Source organism: Mauremys mutica, chromosome 7 (genome assembly GCF_020497125.1).
Source record: "Mauremys mutica isolate MM-2020 ecotype Southern chromosome 7, ASM2049712v1, whole genome shotgun sequence".
NCBI classification, from domain to species: Eukaryota; Metazoa; Chordata; order Testudines; family Geoemydidae; genus Mauremys; species Mauremys mutica.
In genome coordinates, this window is record NC_059078.1 from 102,811,980 (window position 1) to 102,826,470 (window position 14,491).

Consider the following 14,491-nt stretch of genomic DNA (forward strand, 5'->3'; position numbering starts at 1 on the left):
ACAGCTCAAGGTGGGTGTGAAGGTGGCATTAAGCACTATATCAGGGGTAGGCAACCTATGGCACACATGCCGAAGGCGGTACGCAAGCTAATTTTCAGTGGCACACACACTGCCCGGGTCCTGGCCACCGGTCCGGGGTCTCTGCATTTTAATTTAATTTTAAATGAAGCTTCTTAAACATGTTAAAAACCTTATTTACTTTGCATACAACAATAGTTTAATCATATATTATAGACTTAGAGAAAGAGACCTTCTAAAAACGTTAAAATGTATTACTGGCACCCAAAACCTTAAATTACAGTGAATAAATGAAGATTCAGCACACCACTTCTGAAAGGTTGCCAACCTCTGCACTATACTGAACCTAGTGTTGCTTTCTGCATTTCTTCCACTAGATGTTGTTTTAGAACAGTCTGGGGGCTATTATAAATTCTATTGGTGGGTAATGACCACAAGGAGCCAAAAAACAAAGCTTAAGGTTGGTGTGGCATAGAGGTATCCTAACTGTGTCCCCTTCTAGTAGACAGGATGAGTATTACAGGGATAAACCACAACTGGGAAAAAATGTAAGTTTCCAGGAACAAATGTTTCTGAAGTGTCTACATTAGCATGTATAATAATCATGTTAATTAACACACGTTAAATGGAAGTATATTAATACATGTTATAAAATGACCAAAAGCTCTCATCTAGAGCAGTTCGTATATTGTGCATGTGTTTCATGTGTAGAATGTTTTCCTCTTATCTATGTGTACTTTCAGGAAGTTGAATGTAAGCCCCATTTTGCCAAATGCCTACACATAAAATAATATGTATTGCAATAACAACATATATCAAGCTGCCATCTTAGCCTCTTTAAATCCCACCTCAAAACTTATTTCTGCTGCAATACCTACAAATCCAACCTGTCTGGCATTAGTTAGATAAGTGGTTATTTTACCCTCCTAATCCATTCTGACTCTGTTGCTTGCATCCTCCACCTGGTGCTGAGTCCTGTCTGACATGCAGATTGTGGGAGCTCTGGGGCAGGGACTTCTTTGTTATTTGTTGATACACTGCCTACCACAAAAGAGCCCTGATATCTGAGTGGGGCTACCAATCACTACCGTAATACAAATAATAATGATATTGTATCTGTATTGGATATTTACTGCACCTGTTAAGTTTCACAGCACAGCATACAAACAGAGAAATTAAATATAAACATACAATACACTTGCTGGAAGGTTGCAGCATAACAGTACTTTATTTCTTAGAATTCACAATGATAACACACATGAGCCCCAAAGCTAGGGTTGCCAACTTTCTAGTCACACAAAACTGAACACTGTGCCCCACCCCACCCCTTCTCAGAGGCCCCACCCCCACTCATTCCATCCCCCCTCCCACCATTGCTCGCTCTCCCCCACCCTCACTCACTTTCTCTGGGCTGAGGCAGGTAGTTGGGGTGTGGGAGAGGGTGAGGGCTCTGGCTGGGGGTGCAGGCTCTGGAATGGGGCCAGAAATGAGGAGTTCAGTGTGCAGGAGGGGGTCTGGGCTGGGGCATGGAATGGGTAAGGGCTCTGGGCTGGGGCTGGGGATGAAGGGTTTGGGGTGCAGGAGGGGGCTCATGGCTGGGGCAGGGGTGCGGGCTCTGAGTGGGAGTTGGGGTTCAGGTCTGGGGCAGAGGGTTGAGGTGTGAGAGGGGGGTCCAACCTGGGGCTGGGGGTTGGAGTGTGGGAGGGGGTTCTGACCTGGAGCAGGGGGTTGAGGTATAGGAGGGGGATCAAGGCATGGGCTCCAGCTGGCCAGTGCTTACCTCAGGCAGCTCCTGGTTGGCAGCACAGCAGGGCTACAACAGGCTTGGAAGCAGGTCAGGGGGCTCTGCATGCTGCCTGGGCCTGCACGCGCTGCCTCCATGGCTCACACTGGCCACGGTTCTCGGCCAATGGGAACTGTGGAGCTGGCACAGGGGGCAGGGGCTACGCGTGAAGCTTCCCTGCTTGCCTCCCACCTAGGGGCTGCAGGGATATGCCGGTCACTTCCAGTAGATGTGCAGAGCCAGGGCAGGCAGGGAGCCTGCCTTAGCCCCACTGCACCGCCAACCAGACTTAAGCAGTGCTGACCAGAGCCGCCAGGATCCCTTTTCGACTGGGCGTTCCAGTCGAAAACTGGATGCCTGGCAACCCTACCCAAAACAGAAGGAGACAAAATAAGCTTCTCTGTAAAGCAGTGAGAAAAAACTCATTCCACCTTACTCTAGGCAGGCTGGCTGGCTGCAAACTTAACTGACTGTTGCTAGGTCCAGATCACACACTTCCCTACAGAGCCCCCTAGCCTGCAAACAGGATTAGAAAAAACAAAAAACCTGAAATTTAAAATGACAGCCTATAATTTTAACACACTTTTAAATAGTTTTGATTTAGTTGAGGTTGGTCCTGCTTTGAGCAGGGGGTTAGACTAGATGACCTCCTGAGGTCCCTTCCATCCCTGATATTCTATGATTCTATGAAATACACCACAACACTCCTGACAAAGAACCAGGTCATTGAGGACATCAATGCACACACACTGACAAACTGGTTGCAAGAAAATAAAGATTCTCTAGGTTAAAAAAATAGTTACAATTACAATGATAAAATAACAGTTAAATTAAAATAAATGTAAGCCATTTTACTGACTATCTGGCTGTCTGTTTTGGAGATTCATCCGGTATGAAATTATTGAAGGTAGAAGCACTGTTCTATAGTACCTAGCACTTAAACACTTCCTAACACAACACACAAATAGTTTGTTTTTAATAATGTCATTCCAGGAATGCTGCTGTGTTACATAAATGATTCAATGCTGCAACAATGTTGAACTGGTTGAACACCTAATTTGCAAGAGCGTATTGGAGCAAGCGTTAAATATAGGCTACATGTATTTTAAATGGCAATGAATTACAAATATGCTGTCTATTCAAAACTCTGGAATATAATTGCTCATCCATAGCAGACATCTTTTATTTATACCACTTACATCTGCCAAAAATCTCTTATTTTTTAATTAGTGATTACTGGTTTTGTTGCCTTGCATACGTGTATATTTCAACCGTTAAGAAAAGTATCTTGTCATGACTGGTGTTATCATGGAAGGAAGAAGAAATGGCCAGTAAATACCACCTGCAATGACAATGGATATTCATTAGGGAGGAGTGGAAACACATTCCTATGAGGGCTTGTAAAGGCTGCAAAGAGGAAGAGGATAAATATAAATATGCTTTGTACTGCTGGGTTGTCAGATCAGTTATGATTTAGAAAATAAACTTACACTTAAAAACTACAGGGAGGATATATAGTCTAGTACACTAGTTTAGCACACAGTTGTCGATTTCTTAACTATTTAAAGACCTCTGTGAGTTCATTGTTCCAGAGATGTGATTACATACCTTCTCCAATGACATTAGCTTGTTAGGCTAGATCAGGGACTGGCAACCTTCAGCACGCGGCCCATCAGGGAAATCCGCTGGCAGGCCGAAACAGTTTGTTTACCTGCAGCGTCCGCATGTTCGGCCGATCACGGCTCCCACTGGAGGCGGTTCACCATTCTAGGCCAATAGGGGATGTGGGAAGCGGCGTGGGCTGAGGGATGTACTGGCCGCCGCTTCCCCCAGCCCCTATTGGCCTAGAACGGCGAACCGCCGCCAGTGGGAGCTGCGATCGGCCGAACCTGCGGATGCTGCAGGTAAACAAACCGTTCCGGGCACCAGCGGATTTCCCTGATGGGCTGCGTGCCAAAGGTTGCCGATCCCTGGGCAGGGGCAGCTCTAGGATTTGCGCTGCCCCAAGCAGGGCGGCACGCCACGGGGGGGCGCTCTGGAGGTCGCCGGTCCCACGGCTCCGGTGGATCTCACACAGCCATGCCTCGGGACCAGCGGACCCTCTGCAGGCACGTCTGCGGGAGGTCCACCGGAGCCGCGGGACCAGCGGACCCTCCACAGGCATGCCTGCGGGAGGTCCACCGGAGCCGCCTGCCATCCTCCCGCGGGACGCCGCCCCAAGCGCACACTTGGCGCGCTGGGGTCTGGAGCCGGCCCTGTCCCTGGGCTAGATCCTGAACTGGTGTAAATCAGCATAGCTCCATTGACTGCAAAGGAGCTACTCTGATTTACGTCAGATGAGGAATTGATCCTAACCTTTTAAAATAGCTCAGGTTTAACACCTCACTTCAAAAGTTGTTCTTTTTTCTATTTAAAGAAAAAAACAAAAAAAGCCTCGAGCTCACTGTGCTTTAGATTTTGAGATAGCAAGAGGTTTTGAAATGCCAATGGACTATCACTGCAGCACACATAAGTAGCCCTAAGAAACACATCAAAATGAGAAATGTTTACAGAGCAAAAAATAAAGTACTTGAAAATTCTCTCTCAATTAAAAACTGCTTCTTATTTCTGAAGTTTATTCCACAAATACAGATTGAAATGAAGTCTATTTTAGTAACTTCAAGGCAGTTCTTGAGCAAAATGAGTTAGCCATATTTAAGGAGAATAAGCAACTCTCCTCTCATGGGCAATCAAATCACTTTGGCAACACTTAATAAGAAGTACCCTAGTTCTGTAAACAAGAGTTTTCTTTGTTGATCTAGGAAAAAGAGGTGTTAATGCTGCAGCTTCACCATATTATCCTTACTGCACTGGTTCAGTGCTTACATTATATTCACAGAGGGGGGAAATGACTAGCGTGCAGGGCCTGTGCAATGATCTCCATGCTACTTAAGCCCCACGGATATATAGAGCAGAGAGGCCTCCATATGCTCTGTGAGCCAGGAAGGGGGAAGTCAATCCATGGATTCTTCAAATCCAGCAGCCCAACAAGATGCTGTAACAAGAGTGGGGAAGCAGTGGCTGCTATTCTAGTGCACAGAATGGCATGTAGCCTGCTCCCAGGTGGAGAAAGGTGAAGTCTATTTCCCTAAACTTCCATGGAGTTCCCTGCACTTAGCTCATTTACTTGTGCTTAGAGCAGTGATTTCACCTGAAGTGTGTACAAAAGTAAATCTATGCCTTCAAAATCAATGATATCCTAATAGCACTACACTACACTACACCTAACAGGAGTCTCTTTCTCTTCCAGGACTGCAACTAGATATTATGAAGTTCTGGCTAATGTGAGGAAGATGGCCTACACCACTTTCCATGAACTGGAATGCTATAGAGGCAGTGAAGCAGTGTTAATAGGCTCCTACCTTAGTCCAAACAGTTGCACATGTGCACATATACATTAAACCATGCTCATGACCATACTCATGATACTTCTATCAGCTGTCTGTTTTGTCAGTCATGGAAGACCTATGCAATGGTGTCAATACAAATTTCTAGAACATTCAGAATTAGGGTGACCAACTGCTGCCAGTTGTTCCCACAGCTATCCCTCAGTTTTCTGCTGTGTATGCACCTTCCATTGAAGATTAGAAAGGTAACTATGAATTTCTTCTCTTTTGCATATTTATGCTGGGGTTTTGATATTATTTCATTATTAATTTTAGATTAATATTACTGCAAAACTAAACTGTGGATGGGGTTCCCTATTTTTCCACATCTTAAAAGCTTTCTAAAGATTAGCATGAGTAGTAACTGAAAAATCCCAGTTCATTGTTCTTTATTGATTTATTACATATTGAGAAGAAATCTTCCTGCAAGTCAACGAGCAACCATAATGCATCTCTAATAACACTGTGTAAACTACATTACCATCAGGTCATGTCATATCTGGGATGCACTCAGTTGGGGAACAGAGCAGGGGAAAGCAAAGATGGATGTAAAGACAAGACCAAGGAGGGCAGAAGTGAGTTTATGTTTATGTTTTGGAGTTTGCTGGGTGATTCCACGGGAGGGTCCTGTGATTCCCACCCCTAAAAGAAGGGTGAAGCTAGAAACATTGTGGGGGAGGAGGCCTAAGAAAGACTAGATTGAAAGCAGTCCAGGGAGATAGCAGCAAGGAGTTATGCAGATAAGACCCTGACTGCTGGTTATAGGGTTCCTGGGCTTGAACTCAGAACATCTTCTTGACCAGGGTTCTTCTCCCAGCCACTGGTAAAGTGCCATGAGGCAGGAGAAGAGAACAAGGATGACAGAGAACCCTGAGACTAAGGGCATGAGGAGCATTTGGCTTAGCAGTAGGGCCAAAGACATTTTTGTATGGACCATGGGGTGGATTTAAATATGACCGGGCTAGAGGGCTCAGTTACAGGAAAGAGTGTAGTTGTAGCCATGTTGGTCCCAGAATATTAGAGAGACAAGGAGGGTGAGGTGATATTTTTTATTGGACCAACTTCTTTTGTTGAGAAAGACAAGCTTTCAAGCCACCCAGAGCTCTTCTTCAGGTTGGAGTACTTTTCCCAGACCTGAAGAAGAGCTCTGTGCAGCTCAAAAACTTGTCTCTCTCACCAATGGAAGTTGGTCCATAAAGGATATTACCTCACCCACATTGTCTCTCTTACAGGAAAAGAGACTGCTGGAGGATGCCAGATGGAGAAAGAACCTGCAACACCATGCCCAGCTATGCGGGGACATGCCAGTGGTGGGGTGCACTCCAGTCCCATAAGGCTGGCGGGGCTCAACTCCCTGCTTCAGACATTGCAGTCTCTGGGGTCCCAGCACCACTCAGGTTTAGCCCAGCCGTCATGATGATGGGACTCTGGGTAGGCCAAATTAGAGTGAGTGGCATTGCAACCCCAAGAGCCAGGTTACAACTCCACTCACACAAATTTGGTCCAGTCAGGAGGGCCAGGGCCAACCTGAGTGGTGCTGTAGCCCCAGAGGTTGCAACGGCCAGAGCAGAGAGCCAAGCCCAGCCAGCCCCACAGCACAGGAGCTGCAGGAACTGCCACTGTGGGGTGAGTGCCAGGCAGGACCCAACCTCAGAGGGGAGTGGGGGAGAGTCTGACTGAAACCACCCCAGGGCCTCCACCCCCAGACTATTTACTGATCATGACAGGCCCTAGACATTTACAAATGGGTCCTGAGCCCAAAAAGGTTGAGAACCACTGCTGTAAATCATGATTTTCAGTATTATAACATAGCATGAAAAATTACCCTGGGCTGCAGTTTCCCCACACACAGTTAACCTGGCCACACTTCTAAAAAAAAATCAAATTTGATTTAAATTGGTTTTGACCAATTTCATTTTGAAATTAATTTTACACAACTATACAGCTACAGTAATTTGTGACAACTGCAGTACCTCTAAGGGCTCCGTGATAGCTGAGGCACACATCTCCACAATAACTGTAGAATGCCAGAGGCGTCAGCAGTGATGGAAGAGCTTTTTATTTAACAAAAGAGCCTGAATGAAGAAACAGGAGACTAAAATATACATGAAATTAGGGGAGTTCAATTACCCCAACCATCTCTCCATAGCTCAGGTTCAAAAAAGGATTCCTATCTAGGATAACACTTACGTAGGTGTTTAAATCCAACTGACATGCTTCTGCAAGTGTCCTTGTGATACGGGTAAGTCACTGAATCGTTCAGAACAATCTTTACAATTTCTCAACAAGGGCCTGATCCAACTTTCATTGAAATCAATAGACTCCTATTTGTTTCAATGGGAGCTGGATCAGACTCCAGGAGCTGTTTGGTGATAAGGAAACTCGCATTTTTCATTTTTGCAAAAAAAAACCCCAAAAAACAAATTTCCTTCAGCAGCGCTCATAAATATAATTGTATTGAATGTTTAAACTCTAACTCCAAAACTACACTGTTCCTATTACAAAGTTCCCACCAATAGCCTGAAGGCTATGAAACAAGACCATCCAACAGCATTTGTGACATATGCCCACATTACCCAAAGCATATATATTAGCTGTCTGCACTCTGAATCTACCCTTCTCCAAAGTAAACTAGACTAGATTCTTGGGATCTAGATTCTCCCCAAAGCAGTAGAGAAAACACTGCTATACTTCACAGTGTTGTTGTAACTGTGTTGACCCTAAAACTAGTTCATAAAGGAGGAAACTCTGAAGATAGGAGATCTGCATCAGATAGATGTATACATCTCTCTTGAGAAATAGCCATGTGGTATTATAAATAGGATAATTCCTCATTGGAGAAGGTAATTTATGAAAATAAGAGAAAGGACACCAGTAAACCAAAGGAAAAGACCAAACATCTCTAAAGGTCAACACAACATGAAACATAATTAGGCTTGGAAAAACAGAAACAAAATTAACAGCCCTTTGTAAATGATCAGTAATGAAGATAAAAGCCTGAAAGACAACATCCTGATTTTGTCTTGATTTTAGCACAATCAATCAAACAAATAATAATCCTTTGCAATTCTAGGAACCTTTCATCCACAGATCTCTAAGTGCCTTATAAACATTAATTAATACAATGTAAATATATAGGTAAGTATTATCATCCACATTGAATAGACAGGCACACTGAAGAAAATAGAGGTTAAGTGACTTGGCCAAAGACACGCTTCCACCAGATTATTTCATAAAATATACTTATGCAATGCTCTGAGTGTCAACGATTTACATTATACTCACACAGTACATCTATATAGTTTACCCATTGCCAACACCAACATTGTTCTTATTCTAAAATGTAAGATCTTCCCTCCTAACCTGAAAATCTCCTAATCAACCCTGTCTCTCTGAAAAAAAGTCTTGGATAAACAAATAGGCTTTGCACCATGCTTGAAAGTCAACAAACTCTGGCTCCATTACACCTGGGGTTACAGGAAGAAAGCTGAAGATCTCAGAGGTATGGCCCCTACAAACACTCTCTCAGCGTATTCTCTCCCTCTCCATCTCTCTTCCAAGTCATCTCTCCTGTCATTCTTAAATCATTTTCCTCTCTCTGTTCCCATCCGAACCTTCAAACTATTTTTCTGTTGTCTCAAACTTAAGTGCCAGTGAAAACATAATTTCTGAAGAGTTTCAGAAAATTTTGGCCTCAGTTGTCCCATCCATTTTGAGGCACGTGCTACAAAGAAAAGACTGTTGGCTATGTACACAGCAGAGGGCAATAGGAATAGAACAAAGGATACACACAGTCCTAGTGCAGTAGATGAAAATAAGTCATGACACTGGAAAATGGAGGTGTGTCTAAATGAAAAGAACTTGTGCTCTCCAGATGCCTGATTTGACTCTGAAATGATTCCAACTCTTCCTGCTTATTCTCGAACTGAAGGGACACAAATTGGCTGCAGGGGAAGGGAAGTGAGGCACATAGGAGAATAGGCCAGGATTGGAAGAAGATGCTTCTAGCAGATGGGGCCAGGACTAGTCAGGACTTAATGAAGGTAAGATTCCAAAACTGGCCTCAACACAAGAAACACTCCCTCTCTCCTCAGAGCTCACAGTGACCACCTCTTAATCCTTGGAAATTAACTAGTGTCCAAGGTGTTAAATATTTAGGAATTAGCCAGTTCGTTAGTGGTTAAACTAAAGCCCTTTCTGCCCATCTTTTGTGGATGTCCAGCTGAAATGAAAGATTTCATGGCACATTTCAAAAATCACAGGGGATACTCCAGATTTTCTGTCCAACAGTGCATTTATTCTCTCAGTAATACAGGGGAGTGTGTGTGTGTGTATGTGTACAACTGTTGAACACGTAACTGTCATGCTATCCTACATGGTCAGTCACTGTAATATATAATTCATAGAATCATAGAATATCAGGGTTGGAAGGGACCTCAGGAGGTCATCTAGTCCAACCTCCTGCTCAAAGCAGGACCAATCCCCAGACAGATTTTTGCCCCAGATCCCTAAATGGCCCCCTCAAGGATTAAACTCACAACCCTGGGTTTAGCAGGCTAATGCTCAAACAACTAAGCTATTATTGAAAAATGCTTTCAAATACCGTGAGCACATAAGAGCCTAAACAGAGCCAAATTGTATTTCACTTCAAAAATTCAGTATGAACTCACCAGATCTCCTAGCTGAAAGAGATGTATTAAACAGTGAAAGCGGACAAAGCCGTACTCAGTCTGAATTATCTGAGCTTTCCTGTCCACAACAGAATGATGAACAGATGTGTTTTTCAATCAATGTATAATCTTGGGGTACGTCTACACTACGGGACTATTCCGAATTTGCATAAACCGGTTTTGTAAAACAGATTTTATAAAATCGAGTGCACGCGGCCACACTAAACACATTAAATCGGTGGTGTGCGTCCACGGTTCGAGGCTAGTGTCGATTTCTGGAGCGTTGCACTGTGGGTAGCTATTCCGTAGCTATCCCATAGTTCCCGCAGCCTCCCCCGCCCCTTGGAACTTCCGGGTTGAGATCCCAGTGCCTGATGGGGCAAAAATCATTGTCGCGGGTAAATCATTGTTCTGGGTAAATGTCGTCAGTCACTCCTTCCTCTGGGAAAGCAACGGCAGACAAGCATTTTGCGGCTTTTTTCCCTGGATTGCCCTGGCAGATGCCATAGCATGGCAATCATTGAGCCTGTTTTGCCTTTTGTGACTGTCACCGTATGTGTAATAGATGCCGCTCACAGAGGCGATTCAGCAGCGCTACACAGAAGCATGCTTTTGCTTTTGCATGATAGCAGAGATGGTTACTAGCCATACTGCACCATCTACCATACCATAAATTGGTAATAAGATGGTCATGGTTACCAGTCCTTTTGCACTGTGCCATTTGCTGCTGTCATAAGTGCCCCTGGCCGATCAGCCAGGGGCGCAAAAGCCAAAATTGGGAATGACTCCCTGAGTCAATCCCTCCTTTTTGGTATCTAAAAATAGAATCAGTCCTGCCTAGAATATGGGCAAGTGTACTAGAGAACCGCTGTATCATAGAGCCAGAGAGCATAGCTGCTCTGTGTCAGTACCACAGAAATTATGAGCTGTATGCTATTCACAGGGGGTGCTCCTGCAACAACCCCACCTGTTGATTCCGTTCTTTCCCCAGCCTTCCTGGGCTACCATAGCATTGCACCCCCACTTGTGTGATGAATTAATAAAGAATGCAGGAATAAGACACAGTGACTTGTTAGTGAGAAATGAGTGGAAGGCAGCTTCCAGCTGCTATGATTGTCCAGACAGGACAGTAAGGAGTGTGGAGAAGAGGAGCCCAGCATCCCTCTGCTAGTCCAGGGGCAATTGAATCTTTTCTTTACACATGAAGGGTGGGGGCTGATGGAGCTCAGCCCCCTGTTGCTATTATGAGGATGGTTACCAGCCATACTGCACCATCTACAAGGAAAAATTAGGGCCAGGCGCCCTTGATTGACCTCACTGATGCTAGTCGGCATGGTTACCAGCCCTTTTGCACTGCCCCATGTGCCAATAGACTGATGACGAGGACGGGTATCAGTCGTATTGCACCATCAGCCACCCATGGTGGGGGGGGGAGTGAGGATGTTAGTGTTGACGGCTGCAGCATCGCGTCTATCTGCAGCATTCAGTAAAGATAGGGTGACATGTAAAAGAGTCAAGAGAGGATTGTTTTCCCTTTCACTTCTGGGGGTGGGTAGGGGGGTGCGTAAATTGCCGAGCTATGCCCTGACCCACCGCGGACACGGTGTTTGACCCTAGAAGCATTTGGAGCTCAGCCAAGAATGCAAATGCTTTTCGGAGACTGCAGGAACTGTGGGATAGCTTGAGTCCTCCAGTCCATGAGCGTCCATTTGATTCTTTGGCTTTCCGTTACGCTTGTCATGCAGCAGTGCGCTGAGCCCCTGCTATGGCGTCTGTCTGGAGATTTTAAAAAAATGATTTTGAATTTTGTCTTCTGTAACGGAGCGCTGATAGAACAGATTTGCCTGCCCTTACAGCGATCACGTCCGCATGGTCCATGCGGGAGCTCTTTCTTTATTTTGATTTTTAACTGCATCGCCACACGTGCTGATCGGAGCTCCATGCTGGGCAAACAGGAAATATTCAAAAGTTCGCGGGGCTTTTCCTGTCTACCTGGCCACTGCATCCGAGTTCAGAATGCTGTCCAGAGCGGTCAGTGGTGCACTGTGGGATACCGCCCGGAGGCCAATACCGTCGATCAGCAGCCACACTAACCCTAATCCGATATGGTAATACCGATACTAGCGCTACTCCTCTCGTTAGGGAGGAGTACAAAAACCGGTTTAAAGAGCCATTAAAATCGATATAAGGTGCCTCCTAGTGTGGACGGTTGTGGCGTTAAATCGGTTTTACGCTCCTAAAACCGATTTAAACGCCTAGTGTAGACCAGGCTCTTGAAACCACCTTGAGAATAAGGTCTGTATTCGACATGGCCAAGTAATGATGCAAATTATGGTAAAATGCAACGTGCGTATCTGTTCCTGCTGAAGTAGGTGTACTTTACATTGCATCTTAGCTCTTCTGAAAAATTTAATTCTTTGTAAATACTAACACCCAATTAATTGAGATGGGGGAATTTAGTTGTAGCAAATTCATTAAACCATAATTAACAGATTGGCCAAATCCTGGCTCCAAAACACCCTTATATCTTGAAATTCAGATCCAGACTTCGTGGCTTGTTGGTCTATAGAGGCACAAATCAAAACTGGCTTGGTTTTGGGACTGGGGATTGGAAATCTTGGAGCTTGATCTAGAATAGTAACGTGCATCCGGCTTGATGGGTTGTTAGCGGAAAACCCAGACACAATTGCTATAATTGTGAAAAAGTAAAGGATGAGAATAATCCCTGTATCATGCACATTATCTGCAAGGAAGATAAAAAATGTAAACATTTAGTGGAAAAGTATTCACGAGAGAGACAAAAGATTTGGACAGCATTGAGCCTACTGCTACCAACATCCCATCTGTCGGGTTTGGGATAGATGCTTATTTTCATGTAGCTTTTGCTGGCATTTAGCTATACTGTTTTGCAACTTCATTTCCTTCTGTATCAAGCATTCAGTATGCATCTGAGACACTGGTTGCTAAGGAATTTGATATTTATACTCCTTTGCTTTTCCACCAAAAGGCTGTAACCCTGAAAGTACCAGATGAATATGATGAACTGATGGATTCTAACATGTGTAGGGAATACAGTCTTTTAGCTCATATCGCACCTTGAATTACAACTGATGCAGTTTTTAAAATCATGATCTTCTCTGTCTGCCTTGCACAGAATGCTAGTAAAGTTGGTAAATTACATATATTCTAACAATTTGCTATATGCAGAATCTCTTTCAGAATTTTGCCATGTAAGGCACAAAATACATTTACCACTCCTAAAAAAGGTCACAAATAGTTTTCAGTAAATTATTCTAAAAGCAAATTCAAGCTTCATGCTTCTGAATACACAACCATTTAGTCTAATTTGCTACCATTGCTCAGAATTAAAGAACAAATTGTCCTGAGCAGAAATTACCATACCTGCTTGTTTGATGTGTACCTTTAACAAATTAATGATGGTATCCTCCCTTCTTTTTCTGATGTATAGTACCGCTGATAATACAGCTTCTTCCGCCACCAGGGGGGCCAATTAGAGAGGCTACTAAATAATTAATCCAGACATGGATTTGTGCAAAAATATAGTGCAGGTTTCATACCAAAAGTAAAAATTAAAGGAACTCCATGTAAAATTTACTGCACTATTTCATGAGCAACCTTCTAACAAAAATGCTCAACATTTTATTGAGATGTATTGCAAATCTTGAATCTAATTTACTCAGATTATGAATTTTTCCCAGATGATGAGCGCACACAATGCACAGCAACAAAACACAGCAGTACATGGCTAGTTCTGACCCTGTGTATGAAAAAATGCTATACAGTGGCTATCAAATAACACTGTTCCTCACCCGCCATTGTGTAGGGCTGGGAAGGAGGGGTGTTTAGAAAATAACAAGATATTCTTTTCTTTAATTAATGGGAAAAAAGATGCACACCTTACTCTTTTCTTGTTGGAGCTCTATTTGAATGTCTGTGAGTTTTGTCCTGAGCTCTTCATTGGCAGCTTGTAAGGCAGCTAAGGCATCAGGTTTTTCTCCCTTAGCTCGGCTGCTAGCACTCTTCTTTGACATTGTGAGGAAGCGTGATGGGGAGGGTGAAATCCCAAGCAGAGAGAACCCTCTGTTCCACCACTTGAGGTTTCTCTTCCTTGCTTCTGTCCACTACATTTTCTTATTCACCTAGAAAGAGGGAAATCACAACTGCCGTGAAAGTGCCAGAGTTTAGCGGGCTCCACAATTAGCAAATAAGACTAATGCAAGATTCATTGTAGTGACTTCAGACAAGATTTCAAAGCAGTTCATGAGAAGTTACTTCAGAGTAATAAAATCTGTCACAGTGACTAGTGGCCCGCAGTTTTCCCCTAGTGTATCAACTTACACAACTCAGTAAGATTATAATAAACAACCGTGAACAAAATTTTTAATTTTCATCTATTTATGAGGATGAATTAAGTTTCAAATAACAGACTACAACAATGATATTATAAAGACAGGCAGTGCCTTGGAGAGTCCCCTTAAAGGTAATATGGACTGTATGTTAAACTATAGAAGAAGAGACCTGAAGACAAGCTCTGTGTAAGCTTGAAAGCTTGTATCTCTCACCAACACAAGCTA

At 43.8% G+C, this 14,491-nt stretch overlaps 1 protein-coding gene across 1 annotated transcript in view; it reads right to left on the minus strand.

Moving 5' to 3' along the window:
- JAKMIP3 (Janus kinase and microtubule interacting protein 3) overlaps window positions 1-13,948 on the minus strand; it is a 127,403-nt gene extending 113,455 nt beyond the window's left edge. The window contains exon 1 of the mRNA XM_045025746.1: window positions 13,814-13,948. Coding sequence (XP_044881681.1) covers window positions 13,814-13,948 — 135 coding nt within the window. The remainder of the gene's footprint in view (window positions 1-13,813) is intronic.
- Between the last annotated feature and the right edge of the window lie 543 nt (window positions 13,949-14,491).